The 27,503-nt window shown below is 38.9% G+C and overlaps 1 protein-coding gene and 1 pseudogene across 3 annotated transcripts in view; both read right to left on the bottom strand.

Annotated features, from left to right (window-relative positions):
• Positions 1-1,055: 1,055 nt before the first annotated feature.
• The window catches only part of Sec22a (SEC22 homolog A, vesicle trafficking protein), a 61,012-nt gene continuing 34,564 nt past the window's right edge, over positions 1,056-27,503 (bottom strand). For 2 of the 3 annotated variants that reach the window (XM_055625138.1, XM_055625139.1), the window contains exons 5-7: positions 21,311-21,426; positions 10,996-11,061; positions 1,056-3,246 (exon numbers count right to left, since the gene is read on the bottom strand). In XM_055625138.1, the coding sequence (XP_055481113.1) occupies positions 3,046-3,246; positions 10,996-11,061; positions 21,311-21,426 (383 nt within the window). In that variant the 3' untranslated portion in view covers positions 1,056-3,045. The remainder of the gene's footprint in view (positions 3,247-10,995; positions 11,062-21,310; positions 21,427-27,503) is intronic. The other variant, XM_055625140.1, reaches the window with a different exon arrangement.
• LOC129689790 (RNA-binding protein 8A-like) lies at positions 25,184-25,687 on the bottom strand (annotated as a pseudogene).

Below are 27,503 nucleotides of genomic sequence, written 5' to 3' on the forward strand. Positions count from 1 at the left end.
ATAAATTACCAAACTGGGTAAAGGTTTTCCACGATCCATTTGTTTCAAATGGATTTCCAAGCTCTAACAGGTACTTGTTCTTAGCTCAGGGCAAGAATTCTTATTTATAGGAACAAAATAAAATCCTTACACACACACACACACACACACACGCATGCACACACACACGCATGCACACAGAAATGGAAGTAATCAACACAATATGTAAACACATAGATAATCAACACAATATGTAAACACATTGTCTAAGAATTCTGCTCATTTTAGCACTTCCCAGGATGCCAAGTGTGAACATTTTTTACCAAATTCATCAGGACAGAGGCCTTATCTGACATGTGTCTTATCTTTGACAGAGCAATATCTAATTCATTCCCTCCTAACCCTACCTTCCAGGCGCTGAGTCACAACCTCCAAACCACAATGGCAGCTCTAGCCCTTCCTTGGATTTCACTGCTCTGCTCTATCTCCCCTTTCTGTTCAGATTTTGTTAACACCATGTTTTATGGATTTTCTTGGCAAGTTGTTCTTTCAGGGAAAAGCCTCAGTCTGAATACATTTCAAACCCAGACCAATAAAGCAAGCAAATACTTTTAGATTATGACAGAGAGTGTCTGCTCTTGGCACAGTCAAAAGGCAGCATTTCAGAACTGGCTAAATTAAGATAAACTACATCTTGTACAACACACAGGAAAGACTGTTGTCATAAACAGATATAGTGCCTTCATTAGTCCCACACTAGTAAAGAGAGCCTGGGGTAACATTAGAACATATATGCTTAGGCATGTGGCATGTAAGCTGGGGATCTGATTACTCCTTCTCTTGTCGTAGGATGGACACAGCCACACACACAGCTCCCAGGAACCCTGAGGGAGTGCACACTTAGGAGTAAAAGTGTGCTTTAAATCTAAGCTATCAGTGTTACAGCTTAGACACTAAAGAGGTGCCTTTCTGGACAATGAAAAGCCTAGAGGTTCTTGGGCAACATCATGGCAGTCAGGACAGTCATATACCCTCTAAGGGACACACAGCCCAAATAATGAAAGATGGCAGTGGTATACAGAAAAGATTATTTATAGCAGTTTCATTCTGTACATTAAGATGTAAACATCCTCTTACCCCAAACAGCTGGTGAAACAGAAACAGAAAAAAACAAGCTTTAGAAATAACTGGTGATTTTTCAAGTGTCCCTGCCGAACAAGCGGATTCAAATGCTAACCCTTGTGACTCAGCTTAGTGATGATGAGGTAGCACTTGAACCAGACTGGTAAGAGAGCTATCAACTACCCAGACATAGCCACAATTAATCAGAAAGCCTGAGCTTTGTGGTTAATTTACTATTATAATTAATATCTTCTGTTCTACCCACTAGCTCAGAAACCCTTCCTAAGCTGAACCACTTTATTTACAAGGCTCAGTAAGTACAAAATTCTAAGCATAGTCCATGTGATGCACCGGGGCATCTCTCAAGGTGCACGGCAACTCTGCAGCTTTGGTACAGCAGCAACCTAGACCAGGGGAATTTCTTGTTTTAAACATGCCGTAGGCATCATACCTCTACTCACTGCCTTCTGTCTACTTTTTTTTCTAAGATGGAGGGGCCGTGAAGGTTCCAGGTGTGAAGATCTTCCAGTTCTGCAAGTGTCCACACAATGGGCAAGGCAGACAAAGCAGTTCAGTGACCTGAGCCTCTAGACTCCTACCGAGTAACTACGGCCCTTGCAGGAATTATGTATCAAGGCCCATTGTCTTGAGGGATGAAATAACAGAATCCTATGCATTCACTGTTTGGAATATTTCCTTTAAAGACAAAGGCAAATCATTCATGATGGCTCCAAACCAGGTGTCTTGTACATTTTTGCAAATGAAATCAAGCAGTGCTTCCATATTAGGAATTCAAAATGGCTTGAATAATCTTCTAAGCGTTTAAGAATGTTATTTCTTTTGGAAACTAGTTACCTACCCAAAGTATGAAATAACAGGAGTTATGAGGGGAAGTCACTTTTCTGATTCTCAGCACCATACTTCTGGAATAAACAAAATGGGTTTGGGTGCAAAAACATAACTAAACAGTGCTGTGTCACCGTGAGAGTATCTTCCCTTTGCAATTTCCCCATTATCTTTTGAGTGTTCCACAGAGGGGCTCTCATTAACACCTGTCCCTATCACAATGAATGTGCCACTCAGGTTTAGAGCCATGGTAGGATTGAGTATCTTGCAAGAACTTAACATTTCATTTTGTGTTGGCAAAGTGATACTGATTTTCCACTTGGAGTAGGGTTCCTTTCTTTGTTAAATACTTTAAAAATGTAAAGGTTAGAAACTAAGCAAATAGTAGCATACACAGTATCCAGATGGTAAGAGTTTGGGAGACCACAATAATCAAATGAATCATGTATTTCTAGTGATTTCAAAAGGAATGACAAACATGGTCTAAAAAGAAAACACATGTACTGTGTTGTCAGGATTTGTGACATTCCAGAGCTGTGCATCACCGCCTTCTCCACACCAGGCGATTTCCAGGGTTAGAAGGTGGCAGAAACAAACAGGAAAGGAACCAATTTCTTGCCATTCTGGACTTCATAAACTTGTGGTACTATAATTGTGCAAATAATCTGAAACTTAATACAGTCATTGTTTTCCAATTCCTGCAGCATCTTCTTAATTGGTTTATACCAATGCCTCACAAAGGCAAACTCAGGCTGTAGCATTCCTGCTTGGTCCTCAGAGCACGGTCCATGACTAAGTTTTGGTTGACTCTCTAGTGAGGATTCAATGCTGCCTGCCAGGTCCTCGGGTGATACTCAACAGCTTCTACTGTGATGAGCCTGACATCCCACTGCAGGGTTCTTCTGGGAGTTCTCCTACCAGGTCTTGCACGCTCTCAGGCATGCCAGGCTGACTTGTAAAAACAGAACAGGAAGATGAGAAGAGAAAGAGAGCAGAGCTTCTCATGTGTGGTGACTGGTTTTTTCGTCACAGTGGCAGTTAATATACGTCCTCTCCTTCTTCCCCTGAAGGCAAAGGCAATACATCTGAAGGGAGGTGTCAGACGTCATGGTCAGGGGCCTTGCCTTGGGCTTGCCTCAGCCAGATCTGCAGTGTAACAAATGCTCCCACAGTCACATGAAAGAAAAGCTGCCAGAGGTTGCGCAGATCGTAGAGATACATGTTGCACAGACAGATTAAGCCAAAAGTCAGAAATGATTTGACATTCCTCCAGCTGGTGTAGTACACAAGTAAATAACACTGTTCAACAAATAAAAATGAAAGTTGGTTAGGTTATAAGAAAAGAATGACATATGTAACAGATCAGAATAAAACATGAGAAGAAAACAAAATAATGAGCTAATGTAAGCTACTGAAGATATGCAGTCATGGAATTTCCACAGCTTGAAAGGGAAAGATGTCTCCTTTGATGTCTTCCCTTTTCAGAAAAATAAACATTCTGCATCATATGTTAAAATGGAAGTACAAGTAGGTGACTCCCTAGCAAGACAGACTGTAGAGATTCTCTGAGGTGACCAAGATAGATAAACTGTTGCGCTCTCAGCCTCTGGGCTCTCAGCCTGTGCCATCCCCACCTAGGAAAGCACAGAAAACCCAGAAAACGACAGAGAAAGATGAACGTTCTCCACAACCTGAGCCTGAGGGCTAAGGAAAGCAACAAGTCTCAGGTGTGACCAACAGTGAGGGATGGGGGTCTGGGTACAGGTAGTGGAAAGCTCCAGGAGTTGGGCCTTCTTCCTCAGCTGTGATGAATACAGCCACTGCCTTCACTGAGCTTGCACTGGAGGAATGGAGTGTTGCTAGCATGTTTTCATCATTTAACTTAAAGCACTTACATCACAGAAAGAGAAACCATAAAGCAGAAAAGGGGACAGAGAATGACAATGAGTGCTATTTCTGCAAGACAGTAAAGGAAGTATCGCCCACCAGCCCTAGTATCATCCCCCTTTCCTTAATTTCTTCCCACAGCATGTTAAAAATATGCTTATTTTACTTGCCATACATAGCTCCTGACAGGAGAAGATTTACCTGTCATGTTCATTCATCTCCAGGGTCTAGAACAGTGCCAGGTACCTACTAAAGTGCTAAACAAAATTAAGTGCCTGGGTGAACTCTTTTCTAGAATGTGTCTGAAATCATTTTCTAGGAAGTATGTGTGTGCCCGTGAAGTGTTTGGAAAGAAGTAGGAGTCCCTGTGAGCTTTACCAGGCGTCAGAGTAGGAGGGTGTAAGGGTGTTCTCGCCAAACATTAGTTCTTGCACGAGTGAAGACTATTCCATATTTAAAACAAAAGAATGCACACCAGAGTGATGTTTTAATCTCAGCATTTGAGAGGCAGAAGCAGGAGAATTTCTGTGAGTTCAAGGTTAGCATGGTCTAGAAAGTTCCGGGCAAGCCAGAATTATATAGTAAGACCCTGCCTGACTTAAAAAAAAAAAAAAAAAAAAAGGCTTTGCTATCTATAGAAATGAATAAAAACATTTATTTTACATCCGTGATTCTCACTCTGGAATAAAAGTTTAAAGACAAGCTTTTCCTCTGAATAAATCTTTGATCTGGAAGAGCTCTGAACAGCAGAGCTGTACTGTTTCTATAGTGTCACTGCTATGTCACCACAGAGTAGTCGTCATACCAGGACGTGATCACAGTGAGTACTGTTAACTGATAGGCTGCAGTTTTGTCCTGTGTCCCACTGGGAACCTTTCCCCACCCAGGATTCTGTACTGCATTTAGCTGTCCAGTCTGTAATAGCTTCTCAGTCATGATCTTGACAGGCCTGATAAATATTCATCAGTTATGCAGGAGCTATGTTCCTCAATTTGGATGTGTCCACTGTTCCAAGATTGAGTTAAGCATATGTAAGTTTGCCAAGAACAACACAGAGGTGCCAGACAGTATGTTTTATCAGTGCTGTCAACCTGGACCCCGATGGGAATGCATGTCGCCCACTGATGACTCTGCCTGAATCAGTTATTATAGTCGTGTTTGCTTAACGGTGATTTAATAGTGACTTTTTAATCTCCATCATTCTTCCTACATTTATTAATTGGAATTTTACTGTAAAGAAGAGCTTTTCTTGTATTTAATTGATGATTCTCAAGTTTTTCAAAGGTAATGAAGAAAAAAGATATCTTATAATGCAGAGATGTTGACACCACCTTGATCAAACTTATACAGCTAAAAATTTTCTCTAAACCAAAACAGTACAAAAGAAAAACCTTGAAATAATGAAAAACAAACAAACAGACAAAGAAACAACAAACCAACTTTGGTAGGCAACAGTATAACTAAGCATGATAGCTGGTCTTTTCCTTTTCAGTTGATGTTTCACAGTTGAAGCAAGATGTATTACAACAGTGTCTGATGTGTTCTGGAATATACATAGAAGAAATAAACAAAAGTATTACAGAGAAGGAAGACAGAATATCTAGGGAGATTAAGTGTCTACATCTCACTAAACACAAAGTGATGACAACAGAAGACCATGACAAATATCTATAGTTGCCTACAGTAACCATTTTAAAATCCATAAGGTATTTTTAAACACTATAGATAAAACTGAAATGGAATTCTTAAAAATTGAAATAATCTGTATACAGAAAGAGAAAAAATTTAAAAAATAAAAAAAAAACAACAAAAAATAAGCCTTAATTATATTAAATGTAACTGGCTTACATACAGCAAATAAAAGAAACTGGCAAAGTGAACTTAAAAAATCAATTTTACTGTCTATCAGAAAATTGCATCAAATGACAAAGGCAAATTAAAATGATGGAAAAGGATATGTACATTAATTTTAAAAAGAAGAGTACTTATAACAGAAATAAATATCAAAACATTTTAAAGCAAAGAGAATGATGATACAGGAGTCAAAATACCAAGATAACAAAGCAACCCTATGTTTGTATGAACAAAAACCACACAGCTTCAAAACATGTGAGACAAAACCAGAACTGAAATGAAACTAGAAAATTTAACTAATGAGAGCAGAAATCAATAAAATTGAAAACAGAAAAACAGAAGAGGAAAAAAAAAATCTAAGAGAATGAACAGCTCATTCAATCAGTGAAACAGAAACTGACCAGACCAACAGTGACTCTACAAATTACCAATATCAGAAAAAAAAAATCATTATAAACACTGCAGATATAAAAAGAATATTAAGAGTCTACCAACTCTACACATTAGATAAAATGGACCATTTCCACAAACTACTGTCAAACTACCCTAATTTCATCCATTTTGATAGAAAATTTGACTCATTCTATAACTATTAAGAAAATTTTGAATTTCAGGCGGCATATAGGTAGGGTAATAAAGACAGTGTGATTGTGGTAGAAGGATAATAGATCAAAAGAATATAATTCAGAACCCAGAAAGAGCCTCACAAAATACACCCAAATGAGTTCATATAGAAGTGCAAAAGCAATTCAGTGGAAGAAAACAGTCTCATAAAGAAATGATGCTGGAACACTTGGTCATGAATAAACAATTTAAAAAAAAGAAAGAAATTTTCAACTTGAGTCTCATATCACATATAAAATGTCACAACAAAAAATCCTGAACTTACATATAAATCATAAAGTTATAAAACTTAGAAAACAAAACAGAAATCTTTAGGACCTGTTTAGCCATCTCTCTGGTCCTGAAGCTGGCTTCATAACTATCTTTATGCATACTCTATGTTCATCCATATGTGCAGAGATTAAGGAAGTGTTATAAAATGTTAGCATGAGTCATAAAAGAAAAAAATGATCAAATTAACAATTAAAAACATATTCTGCTAAAAGAACCTAGGAGGATAAAAAGACAAACTTTACCATAAAAGGATATTATGAGATAACACATGTGACAAGGGCGACTATCTGGAACATACTAAATTAAGAAAAAATAAAAAACAAAACTCTTGGGCTGGAGAGATGTCTCAGAGGTTAAGAGCACTGGCTGCTCTTCCAGAGTTCCTGAGTTCAATTCCCAGCAACCACATGGTGGCTCACAACCATCTGTAATGAGATCTGGTGCCCTCTTCTGGCATGCAGGTGTACATGCAGACAGAACATTGTATATATGAGAAATAAATAATATTTTTAAACTCTTAAGAAAGAACCAAAAAATTAAAAAAATAAATCATCCAATCAGAAAAAAGACAAGAGATATGAACAGACAAGAGTTATATTTCACTTAAGAGGATACACAGATGAGAAATGAGCACATAAAGCAATGGAAAACATCAATAACCATTAAGAAATTCTCAAGTAAAAACCACGATAAAATACTACTATAACTAATAATGGCTAAAATAAAACAAAGTGACAACTCCAGATGCTAGTGAAGCTACAGAGGAAGGGTGAGCATAAGCAGCACTCTGGAAAACAGCTAAGCATAAGTTTACACATGACCCAATAATTGTAATTTTGGGTATGTATCACAAATTAGAAAAGACATAGTCACACAAAGCAGGTACATGAGCCAGGCATGGTGATCCATACCTGTAACCCTAGCCTGATGCTAAGAAAGGAGAATAGGGGTTTGAACTTAGCTTGGGCTATACAGTGAAGTCCTGTCTCAAAAAAACATCGTCTATGTAACAACTTTCATGACTCTTCAGAGAATTATGCTGAGTAAGAAAAGGCACCATAGAAGGTTAAGGTTTAACTGAATATTTGTGTCCTTCCCTTCCCAAATATGTACAGTGAGGACTAACCCCAGCATGGGGGTATTAGCAGGCAGGCCTTCAGGAAGTTGTTAGGTCCAGATGGGATATAGCTCCTATAAGGGAGCAACTTTCTCTGCTGTGTAAAGACACAGCCAGCAGGCAGCCTTCTCTAGGCCAGGAAGAAGTGTGTCTATCAACATGTCTTGGCCCTCGACATCCTAGCCCCTGGGACTGCAGGAAAGAAAGAGTTATTGTTTAAGCTTCCTCCTGGTATATATCAGTCAGGAGAACTGCCTGAACTGACTTCTAGTATAGTTCCATCTACGTAATACAAAAAGCAACAGGGGGAATCCTTTTGGTGACAGGAATATTCTCTATCTTGACTATTAAATATCAACATACTGCTTGTGATACTGTATTATGGTTTTCAGGATGGGACCCCAGGGAAAGCCAGGTAAACAGAAGGTACAGGATTTCTCCTATTATTCCACATGAGGCTATAGCTGTCATAAAAGGCTTTAGCAAGAAAGACAAATGAACATGTTTATATATGCTTATCCGAAGCTTTATTTATTAGAGTGTGTGTGTGCAAGATCTGTGAGTAGAGATGGGTTCACGTGTGCCATGCATGGCATGTGTGACAGTTGGAGTACAACTTTGGAGTCAACTCTCTTCCACTTTCAGGTGGATTTGAGGCACTTCTTCAGGTCACCAGGGTTGCCCGGTGAGCCATCTCACCACCCCTATTTTTTTCACTATTCACTTATTCTTCGTGTATAAATGTTTGTATGTATGAGTGTGAACACCCACGTGTGGCGGTCAGGAGCTAGTACTCTTCTTCTAACTTGTTTTGAGGCAGGGTTTCTCTTTACATTTTTTATTTCTGCAGTTTCTGTTTAAATTTTGATTATTGTGTCAGTGTGGGTCCCACAACAGACACATTCCAAAAAGCATGTGTTGGCATCAGAGGACAAATCTGTGGAATTGATTCTCCCCTGCTTTTACACGGAATCTGGGTTTAGCCTCAGGTTTTCAGTGTTGCATAGCAAGCACTTTGACCTGCTTAGCCTTCTCTCTGGCTCCCAAGGCTAACTTCATAAACATCTCAATGCATGCTCACCCAGAGAGATCTTAGTAACAGGTGATTCTGGGTAGACAAGTCTTTTAATCTTTCTGTAAGTTTAGCAGTTTTGAAAGGAAAACACTTAAGTTTAGAAATGAAAGTCTCTAATGTCTCCACTCACCCCTGCTCTATTTGAAATACTCAGACTCAAGAATAGTCACTATCCTCCTGGACTCAAGAGATCTGACCTAACTCATTTAAACATATCCTGACAACTGGAAACACAACAATAAAAATAGTAAAATATAACTGCAAAAAAAAGTCGCCACTCTGCTCAGCATTTCTGGAAAGCAGGAAGCTTAATGCCCATCTATGTGAAGAAAACTGGTTTGCTTCTCATTTTTAACTTTTAAAAACTTTATTATTTTAAAAAACTTATAAATAAAATATGTATCACACACCAATATTATCCAGACTCAAAGTCTATCATCTCAAAGAACTTCTATACAGTTAGAATAGCCATTGTGAAGCTGTGGAACTTCAAACTGGATTTTACACTCTTCTTTCTTAACGCAAGAATGTATTTGCTTCTCTCAAGTGATACCTGAGTGACAGCACTCCACCATTAAGCGACTCTTCAACTGCTGTAGGCTGCCTAGGTGATGTAAGAGGTGTGCCTGGCAACAACACTGTTGTGGAGTAACATACATTAAGGTCTGCATCACTAACTAGCTCAAAGAATGGTCTAGATCTCAGAGAACAGCATGGTGCTGATGAAAGATTAGTGCAGCACTTTCTGTGATGAGTTAATGGTACAACGGATAGGTAGAGGGCTTAGTGAAACACAAGGAGTCAAGAACTCTGCCACTATGATTAGGCACCAAACTACCTTTGTAAAGCAAAGCAACCAAAGCTTTGCCTTTAAAGGAGCTACCATTCATGAAATTATGAAAGCCAATACCTCACATTAGAATCATGAGATAGCAGTTATAAAATTATACCTTTATAAAATCATAAAAGTTGTACAAATTAGGATTAGCGACTTGGTTAGGCACAGAGGTAGCATGATATAGAGGAATGAACCTGGGCTCTAATGCTAAGCTTTAATCTTGGCTCCTCCCGTTTCCTGGTTATGCCGACTTAGGACAGCACTGGGAGTGCTTCTGTTCTCATTCTCTCTCTCTCTCTCTCTCTTTTTTTTTTTTTTTTTTACAAATGCGACAATAACTATGTATGACGGGGGCATAGGACTAAAGTGGGAAACCCACAAAAGAACACTGAGTAAACTTAAGCACCATGAGCCACTAACAAACACATGACTTCAAATGTGTATGAAATGTCATTTGTCCTAATGAAACCTGTCAAGTTGAGTAAGACTTGTAAAGATAACATTAAGAAAATTTACAGATTTTAAAAAGTGAAGCCACTAAAAGTCGAAGTCGTAATATGTGTTTCTGTAAAGCTCAAATAGTCACCGAAGTATTTCCCCAAGAGTTCTATAGAAGTTCGGGTAGTCTTAGGTGCACACAAGGCTTTACATCTTCCTACCTTTTCTTTTTTCCTGTATAAGCCAAAGGAAGATGCCACTTATAAAAGTTATGTCAAGGGGCCCTGATTGCTCATTATGCTCTAACAAAATGATTCCTGAGTTTGGGTCACTGCCATGATCATTCCTCCCATCCCTCCTGTGACCAGTCTCCCTGCCAGCTGGGTGTAGACCCTGCCCCTCCTCCAGTCTCCCACACACTCTACTTTAAGTACTGGTTGGTCTTCCTTCTCAGTGGCAATATTTCACTACCTTGCTGTCATTGCCACAGTTTAGGCTAGAATCTTCTCCTGACTGGTTTCCTAACTGCCAGTCTCTCTACTCTTACAATGGACCCTATCCATGGCTACTAAAAATTAATCTCTACTTAAAAATCCTAAAATGTTATCTTGCTGTGTCACTCTGTGTCCAAGGCTTTCTCCAGAGCACCAATCCCTCTGGCTCTCATTAGAAGATCTAGAATCAGCCTTTCTGCCACAGGCACATGACAAGGCACCCCTGATATCCCATCACAGAGAAAGGCCTAAGAGTAATTCCACTGGGAACTTCTGTCCACAACTTGTTTGAAGTGTAGGTTACAAAGATACCAGAGGCTCAAATTAAAACAGAGGCAAATAACTCAGATACCATTTATATGTATTTTAAACACATGGGCAATTATAAGACTTGACACCTGAAAAACAGAAATAGGGAAGTGTCTGATACAAACTGGAGGAAACCTACCTGGTAAAGGCAGGCTGCCGTTCCAAGGAAAAATGCAATGATGTAGTTAAGATCCTCACCATCGCTCTGTAAAAACAAATAAACATTACCTTTTTGGTGGCAGCACCTATTTAAAAGAAAAAAAAAATCTGCTCTAGGATAAGATATGACAATGTTTATGCACACTCAAAAATTTTACAGTGTTGTACAAAAAAAATTATGTGTCTTAAGCTAGAAATATAAAGTGTATAGTAAGACAGAAAGAGAAGGGTATGCTGCAGATATGATTCAGCAGTTAAAAGCACTGACTGCTTTTCCAAAGGACAAGGGTTCAATTATTAGCACCCACATGATGACTCGGAACTGTCTGTGACTCCAGTTCCAAGGGATCCAATGCCTCCTGACCTTCACGTACATCAGGTACACAAGTGGTACAAAGACATATATGCAGACAAAAGACCCACACACGTAAAATAAATTTAAATTTAAAAGGCAGAGGAATGAGAAATTGAAGAAAACAGCAAGCATTCTCCTGCTCATGAGGGTCACCACTTAAATACAAACTGACAAACTTTACTACCCAGAAGTACATAAATGAATTGCCCAAAAAATAACTTGACATGATAAATGCAACTGTGACGACTGAAAAGCTAGTGTCCACTAGAGTGTGCTAAATCCCAAAGAGAAAGATCAGGACTGGTTATAATGTCCTAGAAAACGTGCTAGAAAACAGGGAGGAAGAACAGCCAGAGCCTGTGTGAAACAGAAAACCATTTGTGCTGTCCTTTGGTTTCTGAAAAGTACCAACATTCAATTTCCTTCACTGAATATATGAACACAACATACAGCCCAGGCAGGAGGAGTAAGTGGTTTTCTTCTAGGCAAAGACATAATACTACGCTCCTTTTCTTATTTTGGAAAAAAGAATTTTCTTTTTCCTACAGGGTCTCATTACATAGTCCAGGCTGGCCTCAAATGCTCAATCCCCTTGATTCATCTTCCTAAATGCTGGGATTACAAGACTGTGCCATCAAACCCATGGGGGCGGATGGATCACTATGTAATAGAAATTTGAGCAAATTGTTTTAGAGCAATTGATTGGGTACAGAAACAGCCCACAAGGCAGTAGCTTATCCTAGTGAGATCTTGAAACCATTAATCTTCGTAGGATTTTCAGTCTAGTTCTGCCCCAGAGGTAGGAAGAGCTAACATGAAACCTTTCCACTTTTATAATTCAAAGACTTTAAATATGCTTTGCTTGCTTTTTAGAACTTTTTCCTGATTAGAAAAGTTTATGTTCAAGCCGGGTAGTAGTGGCACAAACCTTTAATCCCAGCACTTGAGAGGCAGAGGCAGGCCTGAGTTTGAGGCCAGCCTGGTCTACAGAGTGAGTTCCAGGACAGCCAGAGCTACACAGAGAAACCCTGTCTCAAAAAAAAAAAAGTTTATATTCCTATAGAAAATTGGGGGGGGGGGCACAGATTATACAGAGAAACCCACATTGTTTGTAATCTTACATAAAGGAAAAACTATTGTCAACCCTTTCATGTGTTTCTGTTTTTCACTCTTTTCCTCTCCCCACCCCCCCATCCCCAAAGAAACAGAACTGCACTTTTATATGCTGCTCTTTGGGGCAGCTCAGTGGTGCTGGATAGTCCTTGGGCTTGTGTAGTCTAAGCCTCCATCCTGTGCACTGGGAAGATGAAGCCCAATGCAACCTACCTCAGGTCACTGAGCTAGTTACTGGCAAAGAGATCACAGGTCTCTTGACTTCCAGGGCAGCATTTCTACGCTGTCACGGGATTCATTTTCTAACACTCCATATGAAAATTACTTCTGGTTTGGCATCAGTCTAATTATCATTGTTTCAAAAGTGATCTTTAGAAGAGCTCACGCACTGTACACAATGTGATAAAAGCATATGCATTCCTATAACGTCAACTCACAACAACCTATTAACATCTCTAAACTCTGAGCAAAGGTTGGAAGCAAGTGCAAATAATCTAATTTACACATTTCTGTGAACATGAAATCGAATTTACCAGCTTAAAATATATACACTCACACAACAAAAAAAAATTTGGTGCCACACATTTTAATAAATCCCTATCACTGTAAGAAGTAGTTACTAATCTACAATAAGCAAATTTATGCCAAGCCTTATTTTTTCATTTTCTACACTTTATGAACACACACAGGCATGCACATACACATGCCACAGCAAATGGAGGTCAGAGAAAAGCTTGTAAGAGTCAGTTCTCTTCCTCCACCCCGGGAATCCAGGAATCAAACTCAGCAATTAGACATGGCATCAAGAGCTTTCAGCAGCAGAGCCATCTCACCAAAGTACTTATCCAGAATCTGTTAACAATGACAGTACGTGGGAATGCTTATTCATCTGAGTCTTCAGATTTAAACATGCCACAAGCACAAAGCATACTAGAAGATAAAAGTTGCAACCATTTTTAGTATTCTGAGTATTCAAGATTATAAAACTGTAAACTTTGTCAGTACCTATATACCAGAAAATATACAATATATTATTTGCTAGATTTAAAATTATTATAATTTCCAAATAAATTCTTTACTTATTTTTCCTTCTTTTTTAACAACGGGGTCTAACTACATAGTCCTGGCTAGTCTGGAACTCACTATGTAGATCAGGCTTGCCTGGAACTCACAGAGATCCTAAAGGCATATGCCCAGCAAATAAATCCTTTACTAGCAAATCAAGTTTTATAGAAATAGAGACTGTTGATTCTGGAGCTGCCTTTTTCCTCTTTCAGTAGCAAGATCTGAATAACTCCACTTAGATAATTCTTAGTATTTGTACAAAATTCTACAGAGAAGACAGCTTCATAAAATCTACTTAACTTGTAATTTAAAGAGATTATTCCTAACACAAAATGCACTGAGAAACCAGAGAGGAGACTAGGACCAAGTCTAATGGCTTTAATGAAGAAAAAAAAAAAAAAAAAAAAGACTTTTCATCCCATATAAGCTGTGATCAAATCAATAATATGTCTGAGGGAAAGAAACAGTGACCAACATTAGGTCATTGTCCCACAAAAGACTTCTGTATCTGAGTTTTTGGTACTTGAAAATCTACCCATTAAATTAGATTAACAAAAGATTTTTTTTCTTTCTTTTTCTTCTGTTTACCTTAGAGTAACTGTTTCCATTGCTAAGAATTTAATCCAGCGTTCTCTTACTGCTAGGCAAGTGCTCTCTCACTCCTAGTCCAACACTTGTTTTGATGAGCAATTTTTACATGGTTCAAAGTAAAAACAATCTTTGAAAGATGTACTTTTCACTACTGCCACTCCATTCCCTATCTTCCAGTTCCAACCATGTTTATTCCTTTCCTATCCTTCCAGAGTTTATTTATGTAAAGTAAGACATGCTATTATTCAACCAGACAACTCTTGGGGTGTGTTGGGGCGGGAGGAGAATCAGATAAGCTATCCAGGGCTAGTGGGCACAAGGTCAATAGATCTAGCCTGTATTTCACTGGTATTCTCAAAATGGCCATTGCTCAAAATTTATATATGGAGCTGAAGACACAGGTCAGATTCCTGAATCACACTCCATTCTAACTGGGGCACTAGTGTCCTCACATGGCCTATGCAGAGCAGAAGGTTCAGGCCCCCTCCAGGTAGAGGAAGCCTAATCCATGCTTCTAAGAGCAGGCTGGGTTAACAAGTTGAACTTTTAACTGGTGCCAAATAGAGCTGCACCTCACTGAAGAACATTAAAACATCAAAGCTCAAGGTAAGAACATGTCTCCCTTTCCAGTTTTCCTTGGACTTATCATCAAAGAGAAAGTCTTTGTTTTACTATTGGCTTTTAAAATACACATTTTTTTGTGTTTATGTTTTTTGAGACATGGTCTCACTATGTCACCCTGACTGGCCTGGAACTCAAGAGAAATCCACCTGCTTCTGCCTCTGCCTCCCAAGTGTTATATTAAAGGAGTGGGCCACAGGCCCAACGAAAATAGATTGAATTTTTTAGATTAGCCTCAGACACACAGAAAATAGAGTAGAGTCTTTCTATAGGCCCCTAACCCCCCACTAAGAGTCTAGTAATGACTGGAATTGGTGTAATACAATGAGCTCAAATGCTGGGAGGTAGTGACACATTATTATTGACGAAATCCCACTCTTCCTGTTGCAGGCTTTGTGGTTTGGACAAATGCACTATGGACCTGCCATTAGAGTCACAAAGCACCATTTCACAGCTCTGAGATTCTCAGGATGTTCACACTCGCCTCTTTCCCATCCTAGCAACTACAGAACTTACACCTATAAGCCTACCTCTTGCAGAAAGGGTCCAGTATACAGTTTTTCATGCTGCCTGCTCTCACCAAGCAATATTCACTTAAGAGGTCTCCATGTCTTTTTGTGACCAATAGCCATTTCTTCTATTACTCAATGGTAGTCTACTGTATGGATTACTACCACTTACCACTCATCTTTCATACTTCCTTGAAATTCTGATTAAGTTGACATAAACCATTCAAGTGTTGAAAGTGCTCTACTTACTTGGTGCAACCCCTAAGAGCACTATTGCTAGATGATAAAAGTAAAGCTATGTTTAGCTCTGTGAGAAACAGCCCAATTGTTTCCATAGTGGCATAACATTTTGCACTCCCGTTTAGCAGCAAATAGTTCTCTTGTTCTATGTCCTCATCAGCATGAGAATTGTCAGCTGGTGCAGTTGGAGGCATGTTTTAAAGTGTTTAGTGGCATCATCTTTTAAATTTGCAGTTCCTAATGACATACGATGTCCAGCATCTTTTCACATGCCTGGCTGTCATCTCCAGGGCCTTCTGTGGTGAGGTTTTCTTCTGATCTTTTTATCACTATTAATAATAGGTTGATCTGCATTCTTAGTTTTGCGTTTTAGGGGTTCTTTGTGTATTTTAGAATCACCCTCTCCCTTCCTTAAAGATGTCTTTCTATTTATGATTGAGTGCTTGTATAACATGAGTGTGCAGATGCACTTGGAAGCCAAAAGAATGTGTCAGCTCACCTGGAGCTGAAGTTACAGACAGTTGTGAGCCACCCAAGAAGAGTGCTGGGAACTGAACTTTGGTCCTCCAGAGGAACAGTAGTCATAAGCTCTTAACCAATGAGCCATCTCTCCAGCTCTATAGAGTCAAGGTCCTTTATCAAATGGGTTTCCAAGTACTTTTTCCCAGCCTGTGGCTTTTTTCATTCTCTTCAGTGTTTTTTCAAAGAACAGACTTTGTTAGATTTAGTGATGTTTAATGGCATATTTCTTACACAACACTTACGGTGCTATATCTAAAAACTCATTTCTAGACCCTAGTGTCATACAGTTTTCTCTTATGCTACTTTTTTTTAATTTATAAATTTTAAGCTTTGTTATTCACATTTGGGTCGATGGCCCATTCTGAATTCCTGTTTATTCAATTTATAATATCTATAAATTCATTCTTAGCATGTAGTTTTCTAGTTGTTCCAGCACCATGTTAAAGTTCCAGCACCATGTTCGAGTGCCATGTTAAAATGACTGTCCACTCTCCATTGAGTTACTTTTGCTCTTTTGTCAAAGATTACAGTGATCTATTGTTTATTCTTTTGCCACTATCACACTGTCTTAATTACTGTAGCTTTACAGTAAGCCTTAAATCTGGACAATGTTAGCCCCCACTTTTGTTCTTCATCAGTACTGTGTGGACCATCTGGGTATGAAATAGTAATAAGTAATCTCTCCTGAAGTACATGTTTCTGTTTTCTTTGAAGACTCAGTTGAGTCATGTGATATTTTGTTAGAAGCTGTCTTGTGAGAAGGCACATGAAGATTTGCTGCAAGCTGTCTTGTTCAAGGGATGTGACTTTGACCAGCTGAAAATATCCATGAGTGGACTCTGAGGAAAAAAGATATATAGAAGCCCACGGACAGTGAGAGAATGCTCACTTTGCAGGGAGAGAAGTTCTAGAGAAGTCTCCAGGCAATCCACCGGAGTCTTGCAGCTTTCACTGACTCCTTCCGAATCAGTGGAGTCTTTCTGTTTCTGCTGAACTGTACTGATTTGTGTTGCTGTTTGGTGTTGACATTTGGACTGCTGGTATCCGGACAACAAAGAGTGGACTCACCCCAAGGAACTACTTCTGAAAGGTCTACAACCCCCTTTTCCTAATAACTTTTTCTTCCCTACTTCTGGTCAGTAGGTGGAAAGAAGGTAGAAGTGTTTAAGAACCCTAAATAAGAACCCTAACTAAAGCAGGTTTGTTGAAAAATCTAAGCCTACACTGTCTCTCACACAGGGCTCCTAAAACCCTTGTAAATAAAGGTGATAGAAAAATCTCTTGTTCCTATTAGTCTTTATGAATAAAGCTGCTATGAACATGATTGAGTAAATGTCCTTGTTGGGTACTTGAGCATATTTTGGATATATGTCTAGGAGTGGTATAGCTGGATCTTGAGGAAGCACTATTCCTAATTGTCTGAGAAAGTGCCAGATTGATTTCCAGAGTGGTTGTACAAGTTTACATTCCCACCAGCAATGGAGGAGGGCTCCCCTTTCTCCACAACATCTCCAGCACATGTTGTTACTTGGGTTTTTGATCTTAGCCATTCTGATGGGTGTAAGGTGAAATCTCGGGTCATTTTGATTTGCATTTCCCTGATGACTAAGGATGTTGAACATTTCTTTAAATGTTTCTCTGCCGTTTGATATTCCTCTATTGAGAATTCTCTGTTTAGCTCTGTACCCTATTTTGTAATTGGATTCTTGATTTGTTGCCATTTAACTTCTTGAGTTCTTCATATATTCTGGATATTAACACTCTGTCAGATATAGGGGTGGTGAAGATCCTTTCCTAGTCTGCACAGAACCCCCAAGACTTAGGAAATTAGTTTCCTGAGTTATTGAAGGATTTGACCCAGAATTCCCATATCTCTTAGAATTTCCTGTGTAAGGAGGACAGCTTTTGTTCTGAAACAACTGATAGACTCCTAGATCAGTGCTGGATACCAGAAAACCTCCATGGTTAGATGCATCCTAATCTTCCAGGAGGAGCAAGGAGATAAGCTAATAACCAATCATACCTTCCCCTAATCTCTTCCCCCAAATCTAATACATAGACTATGAAGAACTTCTAGTTTGGTGAACATCTCAACATGTGAGGACGGTGAGAAACCTAGCTCCACTGGGACAGAAACTCATATCCAGAGCCTTCCCAACCTCTCCCTATATACCTCTTCATTCATCCGTAGCCTTTAAAATACCCTTTATAATTAACAACCAAATATATTTCTGAGTGCAGAAACTATTCCAACAAATGACTGCACCAAAAGAGGGGGTGTTCAGACCTATGACTTATAGCCAGCTGGTGGTCATTAGTACAATCTGTCCGTAGGACTAGCATCTGAAGTGTTGGACTGTGAGACTGAGCCCTTAACATGTGAGGTCTGTCTAACTGGCACCTAGCTGCACTAGAGAATTATGAAAGACTCCCCCCTACTCATCCAGTAGTAGAAGTAAAATTTTGAATTTTGTTAGTGAGAATATAGAATAAAGGCTTTCTTGTTTTATTCTATATACTAGATCTTTGGTTTTTCCACATAAACTTTTCAATCACTTTATTGAACCTACAAAATAACTTGCTTGGATTTTGACTGGGATTGTGTGCAATCTACACATCAGAATAGGAAGAACCAACAGTTTAACAATATTGATTTTTCCTCTCAAAATGTGCAATCTCTTTCCATTTGTTTAATCTTTGCTTGCTTTGGTCAGAGTTTATAATCTACTTTACATGGGTCCTGTACATGTTTTAGATTTACTTATAAGTACCTCTTTTTTTAGAACTTTCAAAATTCAATTGTTACTGGAATTTAAGAAAATTTTATGCAGTTCAATTTCTTGTTATATAAATATAATCTTTCAATATTTTCAGAACCTTTATGCTATGCCTTCGGAGTAATTTTTTTTTCCATCTGCAAAGTTATTTCTTCCTCATATATATATGAGGAAGAATATATATATATATATATATTTTTTTTTTTCCTTTTCTTATCTTATTGCATTAGCTAGGATTTCTAGTACAATGTTAAATAGGAGAAGGAGGTGGAGGTATCTTTACCCTGTTTCTGTCTTAGGGAAGAAGTATCTAGTTTGTCATTAAAGATATTAGTTGCTTGGGACTTGGGATGGATTTTCCTTATTAAGGTGAGGAAACTTTCCTCTACTGGTTTGCTGCAAGTTGTTTTGTTTTGTTTTTTCAATATTATGGATAAAGTTTTTTTTTAATTTTTGTTAAATTCCTTTCTGCATCTACTGATTATTTTCTCTCCTTTAGACGATGAAGTGATAATAATAATTGATTTCAAATATTAAATCAGCATTGCACACCTGGAATAAATCCTACTTGGTTATTGTATAATTATTTTTATTCTTTACTAGATTTAATTTATTAATGTATTGCTAAAGATCTTTGCGTCTGCATTCAAAAAAGATAAATGGTGTGTAAAGTTGCCTTTTAAAAATATAAAGCTGAGAAATCTTGCAACAAGGAGTCAATTACATCTAAGTAGCAAATAGTTTGATCTAATTATTCTTCTGAAACCTAAAACTCTATCACCTCCATCAGACAACTGGATTACTGATTAGACAGAGAACACAGAACAATTAACAATGAAGAGAAGCATAAGTTAGTTGCAGCATTCCAAAAGCACAAAATGCTGTAGCATACAAAGAATCCCTTCAGTTTTTCAGTTATGAACCAAAAGAGGAGGAAGAGAAGAACAGACCCAGAAGAGAAAGGACAAGTTAACTGAGTGCATGAAGGAGATAGAAGTTACTTTAAGAGGCTGCGGCAGAGTGACAGCCTTGCCTGCACTTCTAACTGTGCTCTGAGCCCAGATTCCACAGCTTTCTTACATCAGCAGTCAGGATGTACACAAGGCTTTATGACAGTAAACCTTGCTCACCTAGAGCTACTCTACTCTAGGAAGCTAACTCTTTATACACTTACCCACTGTTTTTTTTTTTTTTTCTACATCAATAAAAATGTTTTAAAGACTGATTTATTTATTAGCTTTTTCACTCACCAGCTTCCAAACTGCCCATTTCTTCTTGTTGGCAGCTTGTTCCGTTCTCTAGCTGGCTGAGAACTGAACTTCTGCTGGAACAAATTCAAGCTAGCAGGGGGATGGGACAGGAAGGCAGAGGGATAACAGCCAGCATCCTGTGCCTCAAAGGGGCAGGAGCTTTACCTGTGAGGAACTGCTTAGAAGAGAATAGTGAAGGGGAACCCCATGCATCCCTTTTAAGAACCATGGTGCCAGGACCCATGATGTCATCAGCTTTCTGTTGGTTTTAGGTGGTTGAACTAGAGGATATGTAGAATGGTACCATGACCCTAGCATGGTGAACAGGTTTTTATAAAATAGTATCTTGAACTTAATGTTGGAAAGACAGAGAGACATAAACATACACAATGCAGATCTGATTTATAATGTGATAGTGTCAAGAATTCTTGGGAGAAGTGAATGGAAACAAAGGAAAGGACAACTGTGCAATTTCAAATATGCTGGGTTTTCAAGAAAGGAGATTTAAATAAAAAAAATAGGAAGAAAAAAGGTTAGATAGTCTGGTAGCTAAAAGCTCCAGAAGAAACTCCCCTGAAAAATGAATTATCTGAGGAAACCCAGTGACCTTCCCCCTAACTAGGTAGCCCGGGTTTTAAAAGGCCACTGATCAAAAGGAAAAGCAGCAGAGCTTACTAAGGAACACACAGAAGTAGTATCCACACAGACTATCTTCCTGCTCCCACCATTCTCTGCCCTCTTGTTCCTTCTAAGACCAGCTCACCCTCTCTCCTTACCTCTCCTGAATCACAGAACCTCTCCTCTTCCTGGCTGAAGAATTTAATTATTATTACTCCTACACACCTTTGTCTATCAAATTCAACTTTAAGCTGTACAAATTCAGGGTCCATGATACATAGCTTGATGTTCTCACAGTGCCTGTCAACAATGCCTCCAAAGGTTGGGTAACAAAGGATTTTTGTTTTTCGACAGGGTCTCATTACATAACTTGAGGTGTCCTGGAACTCACTATATGGTTTCAAATCTGTAACCCTCCTGCTTCAGCTTCTCAAGGGCCAAGATTACAGGCATGCCTACCAGGCATGGCTCTGAAATTGTGCTTTTAAAGGAAAGTAGAAAAGGGCAGGTATAAGAACACAGAGTTTGAACTTGCATTGTCAATTATACTACAGCCTAATCCAATCCAAAGCAATTATGTAACAAGTAGAATAAATAGACACAGTCACCTGAAACTGCAAAAAAAGCACAGTACCTGCAAGAGGCTTTCTATGGCATGAAAGCCTCGAATTAAATTCAGAGCTCCACATAAAAGACTAAGGATAAACGCCACAATCCCTGACAGAGTCGCTGGTTCCAGTCGCTGATGGGCTGGAAAGAAAAAGAAAGGGTCAGAAATGAATACCAGTGTCTCTTGCTAGTTGAGTGTATGTAGAAGAAATTTACTGCTCAACTTAGAAGAGTCACATGTAAATAGCTTTAAACAAGGTGTCTTAATAATTAAACATGCTACCCTCACCCCAGGCAGGGCTCTCTGTGTAGCAACTGTTTAGGAACTCACTCTGTAGATGGGGCTGGCCTCAACTTAGATATCTACCTGCCCCTGGCTTCACGTGTTGGGATTAAAAGTGTGTCCCACCAAACCAAGTTTAAATATTTTTCTAAAATGCAAAATATTTGGCAATATAAAAAGTCCCATTCTAAAGTCAGATGGAATCAACACTTCTACACTTTAATAGAAACCTCTAACTTCTATTTGAGGTTAAGAGGTGCTAGGAAGTACTCATATCTGTCCGTAAATCACTGAGGGGGAAAACACTGTTAAAGTATGCGTAAAATATATTGCAATTTGGTACAAGTATATGCAAAGGATGACCTTGCTTGGAGAATAAATGCAAAGCTCCTATGTTTTCTACAAATGTTTGGAAACCATTTTTAAGCATAACCATAGCTTGCTTTTAGGCAAAGCCCACTTACTTGGGACCAAAGGCCATAATCACTACTGGCTATATGTAAAAGCCCGTATTTAATCAGCAACCCAAGCTCTTCAATAAAATGAAGTCTTACAGCTGTGAAGACTGGTCCCTTGGTCTCTTAAAGAAAAATGATTAAAACAAAACCAAAAACACACCAGCTGATATGTGACCATTTCATCTTTACAAAAGCATTCCCTTAATTTTCAGGCTTCAACAGAGTAAAATATTCTGTTATACAATCACTTCCCTTCATGATCATTTTATGGTTATTAGGATTTACAATTGTGCCTAAATGAAAATACAAACTAAACACATAATCAGTAGACTTCAAAAGGGATACTGGCAAATAGAGGACAACAGAACCACATTTTTTATTACTTTATTTAAACTACTGAAGTGTAAAAGCCCAACAATGAAGTTAATGAGGCAGAATGTTAATAAAGGAAAAGCTCAGATCTTTGCAAATTATATTCAGCCATCACAGCAGAAAAGATTCCCCAAAGAGTTAATAAAAACCCCCTAAACCCACATCTCATGAAGCACTCTTCAGGTTCAGCAGAAACTCTAATCTAGAATAACATTTCATAATTTCTTCTATGCCCATGTCTGGTCTTTCAATAAATTCCCTTCAACTCTACTATGAAAATAGAAAGCCAAATGTTGCTGTATAGTACTGACACCATGGTCTTTCAGCATTGAAAAAAAGTCACAATTAGTCATCTCTCTGTCCTTGGTACACCCTCTCTCAGTAAAAGAGGAAACTGGCCTTTCATAAAAAGCAAATGGGCTTTAGGAATAAAACCAAATGACAACTGAATAATTATCAAATCACACACACAAAATCCAAACAGTGAAAATTCCAGCTTTCCATGGTCAAGTAAGGTATGTTCAAAGGAAAGATGCTACCATTTTCACGTGTTGATGGTAATGTATTTAAGAAGTGAACAAGCTGAGCTGGGCACAGTGCCTATAACCCTGGCCCTCGGGAGGAAGAGGCAGGCAGATCTCTGTGAGTTCAAGGCTAGCCTGAAGTAGAAATTTCTGGTTTCTTTGAAGACTTGAATTTTGTCATGTGATGTTTTGCCCAGGCTGGCTTGTGAGAGACTACGTAAAGTTTTGCTGTGACCCCTCACATGCAAGTGGCCAAGTCTGGCCAGCTGAGAACATCTATGGGTGGACTTTGAGGAGAGGACATATATAGAGGCCCATGCCCATGCACAAGAGACATCGCTTTTTGGATCTACATTGCTGCACTGATCTTTGTGCTTCCACACTTAGCTTTGTAGAGAGAAACATTCCAGAGAGCTTCTCCAGGCAATCCAAATGCGTCTTTCGGCTTATGCTGCTTCATGTTGGCCTTTGGACTGGACTGCTGGTATCCTGATGACTGAGTCTGGTAATCCCCTAATGACCCATTGACCCTTATTAGCAGGACTACAACCCTTTTCCCTACTAATCTCCTACCTAAGGTTTCAGGGGTTGGAAGGGAGGTAATGATTTTTAAGAACCCTAAATAAAGTAGATTTGGTGAAAAATATAAGCCTGCACCATCTTGGTCTACAAAGCAAGTACAGGACAGCCAGGGCTACACAGAGAAATTCTGTCTTGAAAAACAAAAAAGAAAGAAGGAAAAAAAAAAAAGAAATGAAAAATCAATATAAATTATTAAGTTTTGAACACTTGCCTTAGAACACGTGTTTTATAATAATAGTATACCATTTATGAATTTATAATGTTTAAAAAGAAGAAGCAAGTGCTAAGCCTCCTTTAATGATTTCCCTACTTTACCCCTCACCCCTTTTCTGGGACCTGTGGCTTTTTCTCTAATAAGAGATATCAAACAAACTTCATTCTGCAAACTCAAGAGGTTGGCACCACGGAACAGCACTTTCCCAGTTTGATAAGCAAACAAGATATTTAATGACATGGTAACGTATGGTGTGTGCTTTTTGTTACTTCAGTGAAACACGTTCTCGATATGCTGTAGTCCAAACAGAGCTTGTAGCATGCTTCAGTTTAGCACCATGCCAGGCACTGGTAGGCATCAAGTATACCTGAAGCCATAGCAAATGCAGGGCTATGCGGGAATAACATGGCTTCGGTTTGTTCTCTGAAGCCAGGAAGCAGCACCTGAACAGGTTTTTTATTTTGCTACTGTCAGAGAGAGAGACAGATATGGGAGAGTAAGATGTGTAGACAGTCAAAGATACCTAGCAGGGAGGGAAGGGAAAGCTCCCAGAAGGAATATGTGGCTCACAGTACACACAGATGGGCCGGGACATATCTGGACAGAAAAATTAAAACACTATCCAATCTATTGTCCAAGAGATATCTGTTGACACTATAAAGCAGTTTCAGGAGGGAAAGTGAAGGCAAAATTCAGACTGCAAGAAGTGAAGTAACTGTGATGTTGAGGCAAAAGCATGGGTGTATGTTTGTGCAGTTAAAGTAGATAGATGGAGGAGTAACACAAAACAAGATGGAGAGGGTCACGCCACTCCCACAATGTACAGGGGAAAAAAAAGACCTGAACATAAGTGTAGTGAGGTGGTTCAGGGAGGATGAAACAGAAAAGGGAAAGGAAAACCAGAACAGCTATCATTTGTCTGCAAAGATGGTAGACTAAACCATAGCACCTCTGTCCCATGTCAGACAGGGTACACAGGTATGGTCATTGAGGAAGGCCAACACATGGAGGAACAGGCTATTAAGATAAGGACTTTTCAGGCCATCTCCCTTTAAGCGAACATAACTTACTCCCTAAAGTACAACATATGACACTAACTGTATGACACACCTTCCTAATCAGAATCACAGTCTTTTTCTTCCTTTCCTCCCCTGCCATGTGATCTAAGCTGACCTCAAACTTATGATCCCCCTGACTCAGACTCCTAATTGCTAGCATTATAGGCATTTGCTATCTACAATTCCTGGTCGGCCTTGTAATTGTTTTTTATTAGATTCTTTTTTTTTTTAAATATAAATGGAATATTTTTTTAAATCAAAAGCAATACTAAGTAGATAGGGTAAGAAATTAAAAAATAAAAACACAAGTTTTCCCCTAGCCCTATTTATCCAAGGCAGTATAACCAAATGGATTCCTAAAGAAACCACGGTCACAGTCAATAGAGGCTCTGTCAACAGAGGCTCCATCAACAGCGTCTCTGGTCTGGACTCCTGTTTGGTCTTTGGCCACCTCACCTCTTTGGTGGACCACAAACAAAACACCAGTCGACAGTGATTGGCTGTTCCATCAAATCTTGACCATTGAGTCCCTTGGCAGCCTGAGCCTCTTTGTATGCTTCATACTCAACTAGCATGTACCCCCGCTTCAAGTATCCCAAATTAAGGTGGATATTTTTTTATTTTCCAATTTCAGCGAACCTGTCACGGATCTTCTTCAGTACCTTCTTCATGGACTCCAGTGACAAAGAGAATCCAACCTTCAACAATGCGTTGTGGTCCAGGTTCATTGCCATCCTACTCCACACTGTCATAATCCTCCATATCCTTGCTCGGGATCCCTCTTTAGAGCCAAGCTGAGGCCCTTCCATTTCTTCACTTTTTCTTTTAGTTTGTGGATGCTTTTTGTCCCTATCCTCATCCATGGCGAAATCCTCATCCCTAGCCTCGTGAATATTCAGCACATCCGCCATCTTGCTTCTCTTCGGTTAGATTATATTCTTATTCTCATCTTGAGAGTGCTTACTGTCTTTACAAAATGCCTCCATAATATTTAGCATAATAATTCGGAGAAAAGGCTTGGCCAAAAAAGAGTAATATTTTCTGGCAACTGGTAAATTGTCTACAAAATTTACCAAACAAAAATGTTAGAAACTGAGGAAATTTTATGTCTTTCTAAAAAGAAAAAGAAGAAGCAGAATATAAATTTTAAAAGACCAGAAACAGGAAATAATGGTAAGGGTATGGAGTAGTGGTCTGCTGTTAGCGTAAAGACCCTTTAGCTGCCTCTCTCCCAGAAAGCAGGCCAGGCCCCATGAAGCTCTTCATCTAGGACAGACAGTTGACAAGAAAGCAAGCTATGCTGTAGCCTTGCAGCCCTTTCCTTCCAGTTGTGAGGTAAGTTTATGGTCCACTTGCCACTTAGCCTGGGCCAACTAGATCATGTGGTATAAAGCTTACCTACTCTCCTGAAAGCCTCTAGGAGTCAGGAAACTTCTTAAGAGCAGAAGACTATTTCTCACTGGAGGACCCTGTCATCTTACACATAGCAGCAATCTCTCCTAAGGAAACTCCTCTCGGAATTTAAAGGGAAGTCAATGTCTCTTCTCATGCTCTCCCTCCCCCTTTAAGGACCCATTATGCTGTCTATGGCCCTGATGATATATTTTCCCTAATTACTATCCTACTTCAAGGCTGTGTCATAGCTATCCATGATTGTGAGGTTCTCCTAATAAAGCTCATTCTTAAGTGTTATATTATGTCAGCTCCTTTCTAAGTTATAACAATTACTTGTGGGAATTTTAAATGGTATAAATACTTCAAAAACTATCAGTTTCTTAAAGACTTAAGCATGCAACTAATCCTCTGATCCAGAAATGCTGCTTCTGACATTTACTCAAGGAAAACAGAAACATGTCAACAGCAAAAATCTAACTTTATTTTCAGAAACCAAGGTAATATCCATCAGCAAGAGAATAAATAACCTGAGGTAGAGTCACAAAAAGTACTCACACATGACATTACATTAAGAAACTGTATACAAGAACCATCTAACATACTCCTATTGGATAATATTCTAAAATGAATAAGATTAATTTAAAATTAAAAACAGTAACCACAGTGGTTATCTGGGAGGAGGTAAAGATTGACTGGAAAAAGGCACAGAGGAAATATCTGGGGAAGATGGAAATGCTCCCTATTAAATGATAATGTATTATCATGTTTTTTTTTTTCTGTATTCCTGAAGGTCTGACATTCTGAGACTTTGCTCTCTCAATATTAGCTAAATCCCAAGTTGACAAACAAGTTAGTCTACTGAACCCTTTCTCGTGCCAACAACCAATCCTGATATTCACACTCCACTATCTCCTCTATTTGGCCATCATACTCAGGGTCACATCAAGTTGGTGCAGCCTAGGCCTCACAGCCCACATTATTCAAATCAGCCACACCCATATTATTCAAATTAGGCACTCCAACCAACCTTACCTAAACCTTCCCTTGAAAACCACAAGTTTCCTGCTCACATTTACCCTTTCCCTTCCCTAGAGATGACAGTATTTTTCGGTGTCTTTTCAATGACAGCCGTCTCATGATCTGCAGATCACACCATACTTGAGTAAGAATATTAAAACATTCATTTTTAAATACTCATGCATATAAAGAATTATAAATTTCCTTCTAAAACAAAAGAACTATAGAAATAAATTATCAAGTGACTGAATGAGAATAGGTAAAGTGCAAACGAAATAAAAATGGAAAAAAAAAAAAACCCACACACAGCTGGGT

Source organism: Psammomys obesus, unplaced genomic scaffold (assembly GCF_907164565.1).
Source record: "Psammomys obesus unplaced genomic scaffold, mPsaObe1.curated_primary_1811, whole genome shotgun sequence".
NCBI lineage: Eukaryota > Metazoa > Chordata > Mammalia > Rodentia > Muridae > Psammomys > Psammomys obesus.